The following is a 15,893-nucleotide window of genomic DNA, read 5'->3' as shown; positions in this document are numbered from 1 at the left end:
CTTTCAAAAGCTTGTTTTCATTTATTCATCTGTTTTTTTTTTCATATGTTTTGATGTGCAGACTTTCCTGAAGCACAAGCTCGTCATCCCAGTGCTTCATGTCCTGTTCCCAGTTATGTGTGCTTGTGAGGACGATGATGATGAGACTGAGCTTAATGAGAGCGAAACCCACACCCCCTCAGCCTACGCAGGACAGGTGAGCCCCAAACACCCATGCCCTCCTCAGCCTACACAGGACAGGTGACCTCCAAACAACCATGCCTCCCTCTGCCTATGCAGGACAGGTGAGATCCCAATACCCATGCTCCCCTCTGCCTATGCAGGAGAGGTAAGCTCCAAACACCAGTGCCTCCGTCAGCCTATGCAAGACAGGCGAGATCCAAACACCCATGCCCCCATCAGCCTACGCAGGACAGGTGAGCTTTAACAACCACACCCCCCTCAGCCTGTGTATGATAGGTGAGCTTCCAACCCTCACACACCCACACACCCTTAGTCTACACAGGACAGGTTAACCCCAAACACCACACCCTCTCAGCCTATGTAGGACAGGTGAGCTTCCAACACACACACACACCGACACCTACCCTTAGTCTACACAGAGCAAGTGAGCCCCAAACCCCACACCCTTTCAGTCTACAACAGGACAGGCGAGCTCCAAACACTCACATCCCCTCAGCCTATGTAGGACAGGTGAGCTTCCAACACACACACACCCCGACACCTACCCTTAGTCTACACAGAACAGGTGAGCCCCAAACCCCACACCCTTTCAGTTTACAACAGGACAGGCGAGATCCAAACACTCACATCCCCTCAGCCTATGTAGGACAGGTCAGCTCCCAACCCACACACACCCACATCCAACCCTTAGTCTACACAGAACAGGTGAGCTCCAAACATTCACATCCCCTCAACCTATATAGGACAGTGAGCTTCCAACACACACATACACACACACACACACCTTTAGTCTACACGGGACAAACCCCACACCCTCTCAGCCTACAACAGGACAGGTGAGCTCCAAACACTCACATCCCCTCAGCCTATGTAGGACAGGTGAGCTCCCAACCCACACACACCCACATCCAACCCTTAGTCTACACAGAACAGGTGAGCCCCAAACACCCAAACCCCTCTGCCTATACAGGACAGATAGCCCCATACTCACACCCCCTCAGCTTATGTAGGACAGGTGAGCTTCCAACACACACACACCCTTAGTCTACACAGGACAGGTTAGCCCCAAACCCCACACCCTCTCAGCCTACAACAGGACAGGTGAGCTCCAAACACTCACATCCCTTCTGCCTATGTAGGACAGGTGGTCTTCCAACCCACACACACCCCTTAGTCTACACAGGACAGGTTAGCCCCAAACACTCACATGCCCCAGCCTACAACAGGACAGGTGAGCTCCAAATACTTGCACCCTCTCAGCCTACAACAGGACAGGCGAGCTCCAAACACTCACATCCCCTCAGCCTACAACAGGACAGGTGAGCTTCAAACATTCACACCCTCTCAGCCTACAACAGGACAGGTGAGCTTCAAACACTCACACACACTTAGTCTAGACAGGACAGGTGAGCTCCAAACATTCACATCCCTGCAGCCTGTGTAGGACAGGTGAGCTTCCAACACACACAAACACCCTTAGTCTACACAGGACAGGTGAGCTCCAAACACTCACACCCCCTCAGTCTACAACAGGACAGGTGAGCTCCAAACACTCACACCCCCTCAGCCTATACAGGGCAGATAGCCCTTAACACCCACACCCCCTCAGCCTATGTAGGACAGGTGAGCTTCCAACCCACACACACCCAAACCTACCCTTAGTCTACACAGAACAGGTGAGCCCCAAACACCCTACCCCCTCTACCTATACAGAACAGATAGCCCCTATCACTCACACCCCTTCAGCCTATGTAGGACAGGTGAGCTTCCAACACACACACACACCCAAGAGTCTACACATGACAGGTGAGCTCCAAACACTCACACCCCCTCAGTCTACAACAGGACAGGTGAGCTCCAAACACTCACATGCCCCAGCCTACAACAGGACAGGTGAGCTCCAAATACTCGCACCCTCTCAGCCTACAACAGGACAGGCGAGCTCCAAACACTCACATCCCCTCAGCCTACAACAGGACAGGTGAGCTTCAAACATTCACACCCTCTCAGCCTACAACAGGACAGGTGAGCTTCAAACACTCACACACACTTAGTCTAGGCAGGACAGGTGAGCTCCAAACATTCACAGCCCTGCAGCCTGTGTAGGACAGGTGAGCTTCCAACACACACAAACACCCTTAGTCTACAACAGGACAGGTGAGCTCCAAACACTCACACCCCCTCAGCCTATACAGGGCAGATAGCCCTTAACACCCACACCCCCTCAGCCTATGTAGGACAGGTGAGCTTCCAACCCACACACACCCAAACCTACCCTTAGCCTACACTGAACAGGTGAGCCCCAAACACCCTACCCCCTCTGCCTATACAGGACAGATAGCCCCTATCACTCACACCCCTTCAGCCTATGTAGGACAGGTGAGCTTCCAACACACACACACACCCAAGAGTCTACACATGACAGGTGAGCTCCAAACACTCACACCCCCTCAGTCTACTACAGGACAGGTGAGCTCCAAACACTCACATCCCCTCAGCCTACGACAGGACAGGTGAGCTCCAAACACTCACATCCCCTCAGCCTACGACAGGACAGGTGAGCTCCAAACACTCGCACACATTTAATCTAGACAGGACAGGTGAGCTCCAAATACCACACCTTCTCAGCCTACAACAGGACAGGTGAGCTCCAAACACTCGCATCCCCTCAGCCTACAACAGGACAGGTGAGCTCCAAACACTCACACACACTTAGTCTAGACATGACAGGTGAGCTCCAAGCACCACACCTTCTCAGCCTATGTAGGACAGGTGAGATCCCAACACACACAAACACCCTTAGTCTACACAGGACAGGTGAGCCCCAAACATTCACACCCTCTCAGTCTACAACAGGACAGGTGAGCTCCAAACACTCACACGCCCTCAGCCTATACAGGACAGATAGCCCCTAACACTCACACCCCCTCAGCCTATGTAGGACAGGTGAGTTTCCAACCCACATGCACCCACACCTACCCTTAGACTACACAGAACAGGTGAGCCCCAAACACCACACCTTCTCAGCCTACAACAGGACAGGTGAGCTCCAATCACTCACACCCCCTCTGCCTATGTAGGACAGGTGAGCTTCCAACACACAAACACCCTTAGTCTATAGGCTACACGACAGGTTAGCTTCTAACATACAGTAGTCAGCCAATTGATATTACAGTTTATATGGACAGAAGCTGTGGAGTAAGAATGAATTCTTATGTGCATGTAGCTAAGGGTTGGTCTTAGTAACCAAAAGTAGCTGTTATTCCAGCTGAAATTTGTTTTAGAATAACTTCCCCAGAATTCACATTATCAAGCAAAATTTAGGAAACAACATTTTTAAAGTCATTTGAAATTTGGACTTCGGTCTAAGATCGATTGGTGATCCCAGGGCCTGGGCATTAAAAGCCATCAAATTAATGAATGACTTGTATGATTCAGACTCACAGCGATCAGTTATGTTCGTTTGCTCTCTCTCTACCCACAGGTTATTGATACAATGGCCCTTCATCTGCCTCCAGAGAGAGTCATCCCTCATGTGGTAAGTACTGATTTAATTTTTACATATATTCTCTGTTTTCTTTGCCATTTAACCCTCAAAACTCTAATTTTAGTTACAGACCTTTCTCTCTCTATGTATGTACAAATGAACAGTCCATAAGATACCTTGTCCTGCATTTTGTTGATTCAGTCTGAGCTGCATAGACCATTGGTCTCTTGCAGTGCATATGTACTTGTCAACATTACCAGGTTTTAAGATGAAAAAAACACAAAGACAAAACGTCCTGGCAAAGGCAGGATTTAACAGTGAACTATTTATCTATTTATTTGATGTATGTTTTACGCCGTACTCAGTGCTCCAGATAAATATCTGTGGATAGGTATTCAGTGGAGTGAGTCCCCTGGACTGACATGTGGCCATTTTGCGTGGTTCCTAGGAAAATTTAATGGGTCCTGAATGAAATGTTATTTTTTCTTTTCATCTTTGAACAAAGTTAAACTTGTGATAAACTTGTGGTACATGTTAATAAACATTTGAATATGCAATGTTTCAAAGAATGTAGATGCAATATTCTGCACCTGAAAGATGTTCTTAGTCTAAGAAATGGTGACCTTTCAGGGCCATATGTAGAAATAATGTTCTGTTTGCAAGTGTAAAGTGCTGCTGCCGATACTGAGTAAATGTTCAGATTACTACTACACTGTAGGTAGACCAAAATGATTACAGTTCACATTCTTCATACTGGATGTTTTTTATAAAATAATAAAAAAACATGTACCAGTATTTGGAATTTCCAAATTTAAAACAGGTTGTTTTAATATTTTCTAACACACTCCAGCTTGTCTTTGGTTGTTCGTCGCTGCTTTTGGGTCTTCTCTCCTCAAAGATCTGAAAATTTGGGATTCTTTCACTTGACAATGTGCGCGACTTGCACCTTTCAAGTCATTTATAATCAGTGCAAGTTTGCAGACAATGTACAAGTCAAATGGGAAGTATTGTGAGAGCTTTGCATAGTTTTACCCATACTTAAGCCAAGCGTGATTCTGCCTATCAACATGAAATAACATGTACATTTTTAAAAACTCATGTGTATCAAATTTTTAGGCTTATTTGTTCCTCCGATTTTTTCAAGTATATGTGTATTGGGCATTTTTGGAGGTGTAATTGTGCCGATAGGCCCCTTATCTGGAGCACTGCGTACTGAGGAATATTTCATTCATACAACGGCGGCCAGTAGGAAACCCACCACCGTCTGCAGGTTAACAGTAGACCATACATACGTGTACGAATAGATAGTCCATTATCTACTGATAAGTCAAACTTGCATTGCCTGTTTGAAGATAACTTACTTTATCTTCTCGTTTAGTTCTTTTGTGGGTTGTGTTGAATGTGCTTTTGGAAATTGGTCTCATGATCATTATCCTAGATCTCCCATTTTTTGATTGACAGCTGCTATATATGTGTTAGAGGCCTCTATTCAGTGTCATGTGACAGCTGTCCTTGTCATCTCTCTGTGTATGTTTACAGATGGTGCTGTTGTCATCTGTGTATGTATGTTTACAGAAAGTGCTGTTGTCATATTTGTGTTTCTGTACAGATGGTGCTGATGTCATATCTCTGTGTATGTTTACAGATGGTGCTGTTGTCATATCTGTGTTTCTGTACAGATGGTGCTGATGTCATATCTCTGTGTATGTTTACAGATGGTGCTGTTGTCATCTGTCTGTGTATGTTTACAGATGGTGCTGTTGTCATCTGTCTGTGTATGTTTACAGATGGTGCTGTTGTCATCTGTCTGTGTATGTTTACAGATGGTGCTGTTGTCATCTGTCTGTGTATGTTTACAGATGGTGCTGTTGTCATCTGTCTGTGTATGTTTACAGAAAGTGCTGATGTCATATCTATGTGTGTGTTTACTGATGGTGCTGTTGCCATCTGTCTGTGTAGAGAAGTAATTTGCACAGTTTAATGAAGCTTGTATCTTAAACGAGACAAACCAGCATCATTTTTGTAATAAACACATGCATAAATTTCATACAAAAAAGTTTTTTAGGGGTTGAAAAGGTTAAAGATTTACAGCATCTGTGTATGTTTATAGGCAGTGCTGTTGTCATGTTTACAGGGTTCGCACGCCTCCTGGAAATCCTGAAAAGTCCTGGATTTTTTTTAAGTTTTGAAAAGTCCTTAATAGTCCTTAAATTCGCATATGAACTCCTCTGGAAAAAATAAAATCTGCTGAAACAAATTTTCAGTTTAATGCGATGGAAAGCGCTCTTAAAAATAAAGCTAACAAATTTGCTGAAACTCGAATGAAATCTTCCGTTTGACACGCTGTGGGATTTTCCATTACAAAACACGTGTGTTTTGCAACATAAATTATCTCCCTTGTTACAGTTACCGTAAACTTTCAAATTTCATCAGCCAATCTGCCGCCCTCCGACATACATGTAAAGCTGTTATATTACGGAGGAGTGCGATGAATGGACGGAAGAGCTTAAACGGGCCATGTGCTAGCAATGCGTGACGATGAACACTGCTAAATAAAACAACAATGCCGCTGGGCAAATGTTTATTCAGTGATTGGTGGTTTCAATATCCCCACTACAAAGACTGGCTTAGAAAAGGGTGGGATAAACACAGTGCTAGATGTATGTTGTGTATGAAAGACTTTGATGTATCAAACATGGGCGAAACTGCTCTCCGAAGCCACAGCAAAGGTCAAATACATTCACAACTCGTGAGGCAAAACGAGGCGGAAAGCGGATTATCAATTCGTGATTTCTTTACCCAGAGCGAGAAAGATGCACCCAACTCTGATACAAGTTCTAACATCAAAGAAATCCTCATTGACGGACTTTGTCACTCGTAGTGACTGTTTGAAAGCGGAAATAATTTGGGCCCTAAAGGTTGTTAAATCCCACTATTCTTTTAAGTCGTGCTCTGACAGCCACGACGTTTTTGTGGAGGTGTTCCCGGACTCAGAAATAGCCAAACAATTTTCCTGCGGTGAAAGAAAATGCATTTACTTGTGTAACTTCGGAATTGTTCCTTACTTCAGAGAACTACTGAAAACTCAAGTCCATAAGTAAAAAGCATATGTACTTTCATTTGACGAAAGCATGAACTCCAAGACAAAAAATAAACAGATGGACCTGCATATAAGAATTTGGGGAAGCAATGGACAGGTAGGCCCTAAATAATTTCGAAGTTTTTTAAACATTTAATCTAAATAAATTTAAGAAGGCCGAATCTATATAGCCATTGTCTCTATTTTTATTGTATACTCTATATGCTAAATAGGCCTATGTAGTTTGATATAAATTTGATGTGTTACATGATTTAGCCTAGGTGTACTATAAATAAGGAGAGGTCAGAATCTTGATGTTTCCATATTTTAAGGCAATCTGAATTTTTGGCCAAAATGTGATAAAAAAAATATTTGGGATTATATGAGGCCTAATTTTGTACATTTATTAATAAATTAAAATAACTTAGATTATACACTGACTTCAGATTTAATTAGGTTTAAGACATTTTGACATTTCTGCTCTGTGATGTATGGTATGTCCTATAGTTAAAAACATTAATTAAAACTCATAGATTAGATATTGTTGTGTTGTTATGGCTAGCACATGCATGACTTATAAATAACACAACAAATATCTGTATACTATACTATACTACTGTGTTTATAATTAGTTGATGCTACACTGTAATGCAAATTAATTCAATGAGTGATATATAATTTGTCATTTCCAGGTGTCAACACGATACTATGACTCAACGTTCATGGGCCATGCAACAGCAGAAGATTTGGTGGAACATTTTTCAAAGATCACAGAAGTTTTTGATTTGAAGAAGCTATTGCAAGTTTCAGTGGATGGACCAAATGTCAACTGGAAATTTTATAGATGCAAGATAAACTGTCCACAGTTGATAATACTTCACTTCTTAACATTGGCAGTTGTGGACTTCACATTGTTCATGGTGCATTTCGTGATGGATTTGTGTGTTCTACCTGGCCAGTTCAGAAACTTCTACAGAGTCTTTATAAACTGTTCAAAGACACACCTGCCAGAAGAGATGAGTTTCTGAATGCAACAGGCTCGGACATATTTCCATTAGAATTTTGTGCACATCGTTGGGTGGAAAATGTAAATGTGATTGATAGGGCTTTAAGTGTGTATCCTTCTATAAAAGTTTTTGTAGAGAAAGTTAAGAACAAAGTTGTCCCAAGTCCAAACACTGTGTCCTTTGAAAACGTTGTATCTTGCACTCAAGACAAGCTCATTGTTGTAAAGTTGCACATATTTTCTTCTATTGCCAAACAATTATCTACATTTCTAATTAACTATCAAACTGATAAGCCAATGGTGCCATTCCTAGCCAATGACCTTTTCAGATTACTTTCAGCTCTAATGAGGCGATTTGTGAAAACAGACTCTTTGACTAATGCTTCAGCCATAAGTAAACTATTGCAGCTAGACCCAAAAGACAAGAAAATTCACAAGACCTGCAACAAGATTGATTTAGGGTTTGCTGCTGAAGCCGAGTTGAAAAAAATCCAGGCATCTACATGTAGCACATCAAAAGTGAGTGACCAAGAAGTGATGGAACAAAGAACACAATGCAAGGATTTTCTTGTGAAGACAACAGCTAAGATCATGGAGAAGTGTCTCCTGAAATATTCACTGACGAGATACTTGACCTGTCTCGACCCAAGGAAGCTCGCCACATCAAAACAAGAGTGTTTGGATAAAATGAAACTACTGCTAACTAAAATGGTGGAAGCAAACAAATTATTGGGAGGGATATTGGAGTGTGATGATATATTAGTTCAATTTGAGGACTTCATTAACACAACAGTTGTGGAACACCACTCGCAGTTCGAATCGTTTAAGCCGTACGATTCCAGACTGGATTTGCTTTTCCATCAGACCTTTGGAACAAAGGAGTGCTTTAAGAAGCTCTGGACCATTGTCTGAGACATTCTCCTAATTTCTCATGGCAAAGCATCTGTCGAACGGGGCTTTTCAGTTAACTGTCAGATAGAGGTTGAAAATCTTCTTGAAGAGTCCCTTGTTTCACAGCGTATAATCTGTGATCACATTGAATCAGTTGGTGGAATAACCAAGGTATACATCAGTAAACAATTGCTTCTTTCTGCTGGAGCAGCCAGGCAGAAGTATATGACACACTTAGAAGATCGTAAAAAAAGAAAAGCATTTCTTGATGAGGTTGAATCCCTAAAAACAAAAAAAGCACGGATTGAGAAAGACATATTAAAATCAGAGCGATCAGCTGACAAATATTCTGAGAAAGCTGAAACGACGAGCCAGCTAACTTTCATTGCCAAATCAAATAGCCTACGTAGAAGTGCCAGACAAAAGAAAGAAGAACTGAATGCTCTCTGTACTGAACTAGATGAGAAAGTAAATGAACTTAAGGGATGACTAAATTTCTTATCTTTTCTCTTGTTGACATGACTTTACCAACAGAAATAATCAGTTATCTTGAACAGTGAAAATGTGTCTCAGTAAAGTTTTGAAATTTATTATTGGTGTGCTTTGTTTTATAAATTCTCGGGGTGGGGGACGTTGTATTCAATAAATGTATTCTGGAATAATTAAGAATTTAAGCTCCCAAACCAGTGAACAGTATTGAAATAGCCATGGATATGTCCCTGGTATATGTTGTACATGTATGTACCTAGCCAATTAGCTCAGTCATGTGATCATCTGATTTCGGTAAGTTTTATTGCTATGAAATAGTCTTGTTTTATCAGTCAGATAGTCACAAATCTGCAAACTGTGGTGGGTTCGAATCCAGTCTTGGTTAACAATTTTCATTGTTTTTCACCTTAATTTTTCATTGGCTTTGGTGACTAAGTGATTAAAAGTGCTTGCAGATCTCCTTGCACCCGACAACTTTTGCTTAAAATCATTTTTATTAGCCTTTCACCACTTCAATTGCATGAACAAATGTTCATCGCTAGTGAAGGAATTGTTTATAATTCTCCGAAGTCCAGTGGTTCTCTCCAGCTCCCAATTTAGAAACCCCATAGGCTGTTAAGAAAGTGAAAGATTCTCAAGTACTAGCTTTAATAAACTCCAGTCATCAGGCTATAGATTTCCACTGCTCTTATCTTATCAGTGACGAGTCGGACGACCCTCATCCAGCGGGAGTCCCATTATACTGATACCGAGAATAACCGATACTGTACATGTTGGGTTGACAAATGTAGCAGCTTGTGTGTACAAAAGGCATGAATCACACCCTGCCCGTCAACCGGAAATAGTCCTGGAAACTCCTGGAAAATCACTGCAAAAAGTCCTGAAATATCCTGGAATTTCAGGGTTAAAATATGTGTATGAACCCTGTGTTTATATATGTCAGTATGTTTACAGACAGTGTCGCCATCATGTCTATATATGTCTCTATGTTTTCAGATGGTGTCGCTGTCATGTCTGTATGTTTGCAAACAATGTCGCCGTGATGTCTATGTGTGTCTGTATGTTTGCAAACAATGTCGTCATGATGTCTATATGTGTGTGTATGTTTGCAGACGATGTCGCCGTCATGTCTGTATATGTCTGTGTGTTTACAGATGGGTCGCTGTCATGTCTGTATGTTTGCAAACAATGTTGCCGTGATGTCTATATGTGTCTATGTTTGCAGACGATATCGCTGTCATGTCTGTATATGTCTGTGTGTTTGCAGATGGTGCTGGTAGAACCTGCCTTGTCCCATCAGAAGTGGCAGCACAGGAAAGCAGCATACCTAGCCATGGCGGTGATAACGGAGGGCTGTGCTGATTACATTGCCACAAAGTTAGCAACATAACCGTTCACTTCCGTTTTGTTTTGTTTTTTTTTTGCTTTCTTTGCTCAGTTTTATGATTATCTACTTATAGTTGAGTGAAAAGTTTGATTAGATACCTATATTATTCAATGCAAGTGAACTGGATTAGAATAAACAGGAATCTTCCAGTATGAAATCTTCTGCATCTTAAGTGATAAAGGTCAAAATAGTCTGAGTTACTTTGCTAATTTGTAAAATACATTACAGCAAATATCACATCTTCCTGATGAAAGGTCACTTAAGGAATATCCTATCACAAGAGAAAAGTTCACAAAAACTGCAGAAGATTTTGCTTGTGAGGACTCTTCAGTTATAAGGGTTAGACAGTGTTATCAGATTACAAATCCTTCTGAACCATACTGTATCATTTTAGTATTTTCACCTAGCCTTTCTTCCACCTGAATACGTCAAGTTATCCGACAGTGTAGTGTCATCACAGATACACGAAATGAAAAGCAATGATATGGTTGTAATGAATATGTATTCATTCTAAATGAATGAAGGAATGCCTGCGTTTTAACGTCATACTTAACAATTTTTCAGTCATATGACGTCGAGAAGTCATTAGGTGTGTATACAGGTACTGTGTCTTGTGGCAGGGCGAGTCCATGCCGCCAAAATCCTGCTGCCACTGAGGTATCATGCTAAAGACACCAGACGTGACACCTCACCCAGTCACATCATACTGACACCAGGCCAACCAGCCCTGTTTCCTTGCTCTAAGCTCTCTGTGCTGAGCACCAAGCGAAGCAGCAACAAGCGCCATATTTAAAGTCTTTCGTATGACTGTGTATTTCATCATTGTTTATTTCATCAGTGTGTATTTTAGCATTGTGTATTTTAGCATTGTGTATTTCAGTGTATTTCATTATTCAGTATTTTTGCATTGTGTATTTCACCATTGTATTCTTTATCATTGTCTTTCAGACATTTGAATGACGTTTTACAATGTGTGTACAAAGGTCTAAATGACAGTGATCATCGTGTTAAGAATGCTGCTCTTTTTACCCTGGGTCAGTTCTCTGAGTACCTTCAGGTAAGTACTGTGTCAGATGCTCTGGTCCAGCATTTAAATGCTAATCAATCAATCAATGGCCATGGAGTGAAGAACACAGCTCTGTTTACCCTGGGTCAGTTCTGTGAGGACCTTCAGGTGTGGTGTGTGTCAGATGCTCTCATCCAGCATTTAAATGCTTATCAATCAATCAATCTGTGGCCATGGAGTGAAGAACGCAGCTCTGTTTACCCTGGGTCAGTTCTGTGAGGACCTTCAGGTGTGTTGTGTGTCAGATGCTCTCATCCAGCATTTAAATGCTTATCAATCAATCAATCTGTGGCCATGGAGTGAAGAACACAGCTCTGTTTACCCTGGGTGAGTTCTGTGAGGACCTTCAGGTGTGTTGTGTGTCAGATGCTCTCATCCAGCATTTAAATGCTTATCAATCAATCAATCGGTGGCCATGGAGTGAAGAACACAGCTCTGTTTACCGTGGGTGAGTTCTGTGAGAACCTTAAGGTGTGCTGTGTGTCAGATGCTCTCATCCAGCACTTAAATGCTTATCAATCAATCAATCTGTGGCCATGGAGTGAAGAACACAGCTCTGTTTACCGTGGGTCAGTTCTGTGAGGACCTTCAGGTGTGTTGTGTGTCAGATGCTCTCATCCAGCATTTAAATGCTTATCAATCAATCAATCTATGGCCATGGAGTGAAGAACGCAGCTCTGTTTACCGTGGGTCAGTTCTGTGAGGACCTTCAGGTGTGGTGTGTGTCAGATGCTCTCATCCAGCACTTAAATGCTTATCAATCAATCAATCTGTGGCCATGGAGTGAAGAACGCAGCTCTGTTTACCCTGGGTCAGTTCTGTGAGGACCTTCAGGTGTGGTGTGTGTCAGATGCTCTCATCCAGCACTTAAATGCTTATCAATCAATCAATCTGTGGCCATGGAGTGAAGAACGCAGCTCTGTTTACCCTGGGTCAGTTCTGTGAGGACCTTCAGGTGTGTTGTGTGTCAGATGCTCTCATCCAGCACTTAAATGCTTATCAATCAATCAATCTGTGGCCATGGAGTGAAGAACACAGCTCCGTTTACCGTGGGTCAGTTCTGTGAGGACCTTCAGGTGTGGTGTGTGTCAGATGCTCTCATCCAGCATTAAGTACCAATCAATCAACCAGTCAGTCAATCTAGCCTTATTTCTCTCACTCGTACTGACAAATACAAACTTTAAGAAAAGAAAAAGCCTACATTCCAGCCTGGGCAAGGATTAATTTGAACATATGTTTAAGTGACTAAAGCAGTCAGATTAATGTATGTATTTGCTTTTAACATCAGCCGCAGATAAGCAAGTATGCATCAGAGATACTTCCCCTGATCTACGGTAACATCAGCCAGGCAGTGCAGGAGGAGGCGACAAACCCAACTGGGATCGGCAAATGTTACTACGCACTGGAGATGTTCTGTGAGAATCTAGGTGAGGCGGGTGGCATGTATGAGTTCTTGGAATACTTCGTCAAACAACACTTGTAGTGTTAATTTTTCCACCCACCCCAACTCTCTAATGGCCACAAACCCTGTAAATGTATTTAACCAGTCTGCCTTCTGTGATTCTTTAATGTCTTAGTTGTATTTCATAGAGTAATTGGAGTGTGTTTTACCCTTTCTGCTGTACTAAAGTTTAGACTTCTTTGTATTTTCCAGGGAAGCGTATTTTACCCTACCTGCCCACCTTGATGGACCACCTTCTGTCTGTCCTGAGATCCAACGTTAAACCCAGCATGAGGGAGCTAGCTATCAGTGCTATTGGAGCAGCAGGTATGTTAGTGTCCGTACACAATGTTACAGGTTACAAGTTTCCTTAAAAATGAAAACAAAATTTTCATGCTCTGGATAAACTGGAAAAATTAGGCAGGGTTTTTTCAAAGTTTTCAGGAGGTCAGAAATTGTAACAGCATAATTCCCAAATTGTTTTTCTTGCATCCTCTTTGTTCTGTTCTGTTCGAATACAGGGACAAATGAAGAATGTTTATAACATATACACATATTCATCCCAAACTTTTGTGTTGTTTGAACATCCTGACAGTGCACAGGTGAATAGGTTGATTCTTCGATTGTTGACAGCTAACGCAGCCAAGGAAGGCATGCAGCCTTACTTCCTGCAGGTACTGGCAGAACTAAAGGTGTTCCTCTCTAAACCAGAGACAGAGGATATGCTGAAGTTACAGGTGCAGGCCATAGGTAAGTGTGCTCCCACAGCCTTCCTTACAGGTACAGGCCATGGGTAAGTGTGCAGTGCTGTCTGTGCTCCCACAGCCTTCCCTCAGGTACTGGCAGAACTAAACGTGTTCCTTTTTAAACCAGAGACAGAAGATATGCTGAAGTTGCAGGTGTAGGCCAGAGGTAAGTGTGCAGCTCTGTCTGTGCTCCCACAGCCTTCCCTCATGTACTGGCAGAGCTGAAGGTGTTCTGTCAAAACCAGAGACAGGAGATATGCTGAAGTTACAGGTGTAGGCCAGAGGTAAGTGTTCAGTGCTGTCTGTGCTCCCACAGCCTTCCCTCAGGTACTGGCAGAGCTAAAGGTGTTCCTGTCTAAACCAGAACAGAAGATTATGCTGAATTTACAGGTGTAGGCCAGAGGCAAGTGTGCAGTTCTGTCTGTGCTCCCACAGCCTTCCCTCAGGTACTGGCAGAGCTGAAGGTGTTCTGTCTAAACCAGAGACAGAAGATTATGCTGAAGTTACAGGTGTAGGCTAGAGGTAAGTGTGCATTTCTGTCTGTGCTCCCACAGCCTTCCCTCAGGTACTAGCAGAGCTAAAGGCTGAAGTTACAGGTGTAGGCCAGAGGTAAGTGTACAGTGCTGTCTGTGCTTCCACAGCCTTCCCTCAGGTACTGGCAGAGCTAAAGATGTTACTGTCTAAACCAGAGAGAGAAGATTATGCTGAAGTTACAGGTGTAGGCCAGAGGTAAGTGTGCAGTGCTGTCTGTGCTCCCACAGCCTTCCCTCAGGTACTGGCAGAGCTAAAGGTGTTCTGTCTAAACCAGCAACAGAAGATATGCTGAAGTTGCAGGTTTAGGCTAGAGGTAAGTGTGCAGTTCTGTCTGTGCTCCCACAGCCTTCCCTCAGGTACTGGCAGAGCTAAAGGTGTTCCTGTCTAAACCAGAGACAGGAGATATGCTGAAGTTACAGGTGTAGGCCAGAGGTAAGTGTTCAGTTCTGTTTGTGCTCCCACAGCCTTCCCTCATGTACTGGAAGAGCTAAAGGTGTTCCTGTTTGAAGCAGAGACAGAAGATATGCTGAAGTTATAGGTGCAGGCTAGAGGTAAGTGTGCAGTGCTGTCTGTGCTCCCACAGCTTTCCCTCAGGTACTGGCAGGGCTAAAGATGTTCCTGTCTAAACCAGAGACAGAAGATATGCTGAAGTTACAGGTGCAGGCCAGAGGTAAGTGTGCAGTGCTGTCTGTGCTCCCACAGCTTTCCCTCAGGTACTGGCAGGACTAAAGATGTTCCTGTCTAAACCAGAGACAGAGGATATGCTCAAGGTACAGGTTCATGACCATGGCCGACTGTCAATGTATCCTCCGGCAGTGGGTGTAGGATTGATGGTTAGGATCCGGCTGTACTGTACACTTGTATTTATGTTTCACTTGTGGGTGATCCGTGGTGCCAGATATGACTAAAGTTGTTTTTTATTTCGTTGGAAGTGCGAGACTTGGTAGACTCTGCCGCTGTAAGTTAAGCAAATGTTAACTTACAGTGGAGAGACACCTCCACTTCTACTTTGAAAATTTGTACTCGTTTGCCAAGATATTTTTCTCGTATGGAGGGCTCAGTAGTTAACATGGTTTACGCCTTTTTCACCAGTATCAGAAAACCATGAGTCTTTTGACAGAGCATAGAATAGATAGATTTTATTGGTCTGTTGTGGATAGAGTATAGTTTTGAGTATACAGGTGTGGAATAAGACTGGAATTAAAATGACCTTTGTGTATATCTTGATTATTGCAGTCATTAACTTTCCTCTAGATCCATTCTTGGATGCAGTGATATAAAGACTACATTGACACAATCTGGGGGGTGGGGGGGGCCTCCATGGCCAAATGGCTAGGCTGCTAGTGCAGCACGATGTGTCCTCGGTAGCCTCTCAACAATGTGGTCTGCTGGCAACCTGTGGATGGTCCCCAGTCAAGTAATTAACAAAATAAAATAAATAAATCAGCACAATCCATCAGAGAGGGCTGTGGCTTTGTCAGGAGGGTTGTTGTGGTTTCCCTGTGCTCGTCCAGTTTCCTCAACCATCGTCCATGTATATGAGAGCTGCTAGTGGCTGTGGCTTTGTCAGGAGGGTTGTTGTGG

General features: G+C 42.9%; 1 protein-coding gene across 2 annotated transcripts in view; it reads left to right on the top strand.

Annotated features, from left to right (window-relative positions):
- Positions 1 to 15,893, top strand: part of LOC135465698 (importin-4-like) — a 47,345-nt gene that overhangs the window by 12,658 nt on the left and 18,794 nt on the right. For both annotated transcript variants that reach the window (XM_064743011.1, XM_064743010.1), the window contains 7 exons: positions 62 to 196; positions 3,668 to 3,721; positions 10,403 to 10,512; positions 11,471 to 11,579; positions 12,877 to 13,015; positions 13,243 to 13,356; positions 13,663 to 13,779. In XM_064743011.1, the coding sequence (XP_064599081.1) occupies positions 62 to 196; positions 3,668 to 3,721; positions 10,403 to 10,512; positions 11,471 to 11,579; positions 12,877 to 13,015; positions 13,243 to 13,356; positions 13,663 to 13,779 (778 nt within the window). The remainder of the gene's footprint in view (positions 1 to 61; positions 197 to 3,667; positions 3,722 to 10,402; positions 10,513 to 11,470; positions 11,580 to 12,876; positions 13,016 to 13,242; positions 13,357 to 13,662; positions 13,780 to 15,893) is intronic.

This window comes from Liolophura sinensis, chromosome 5 (genome assembly GCF_032854445.1).
Source record: "Liolophura sinensis isolate JHLJ2023 chromosome 5, CUHK_Ljap_v2, whole genome shotgun sequence".
NCBI lineage: Eukaryota > Metazoa > Mollusca > Polyplacophora > Chitonida > Chitonidae > Liolophura > Liolophura sinensis.
The sequence above is the reverse complement of the archived record's forward strand: the minus strand, read 5'-3'. Positions and strand labels throughout refer to the sequence as shown.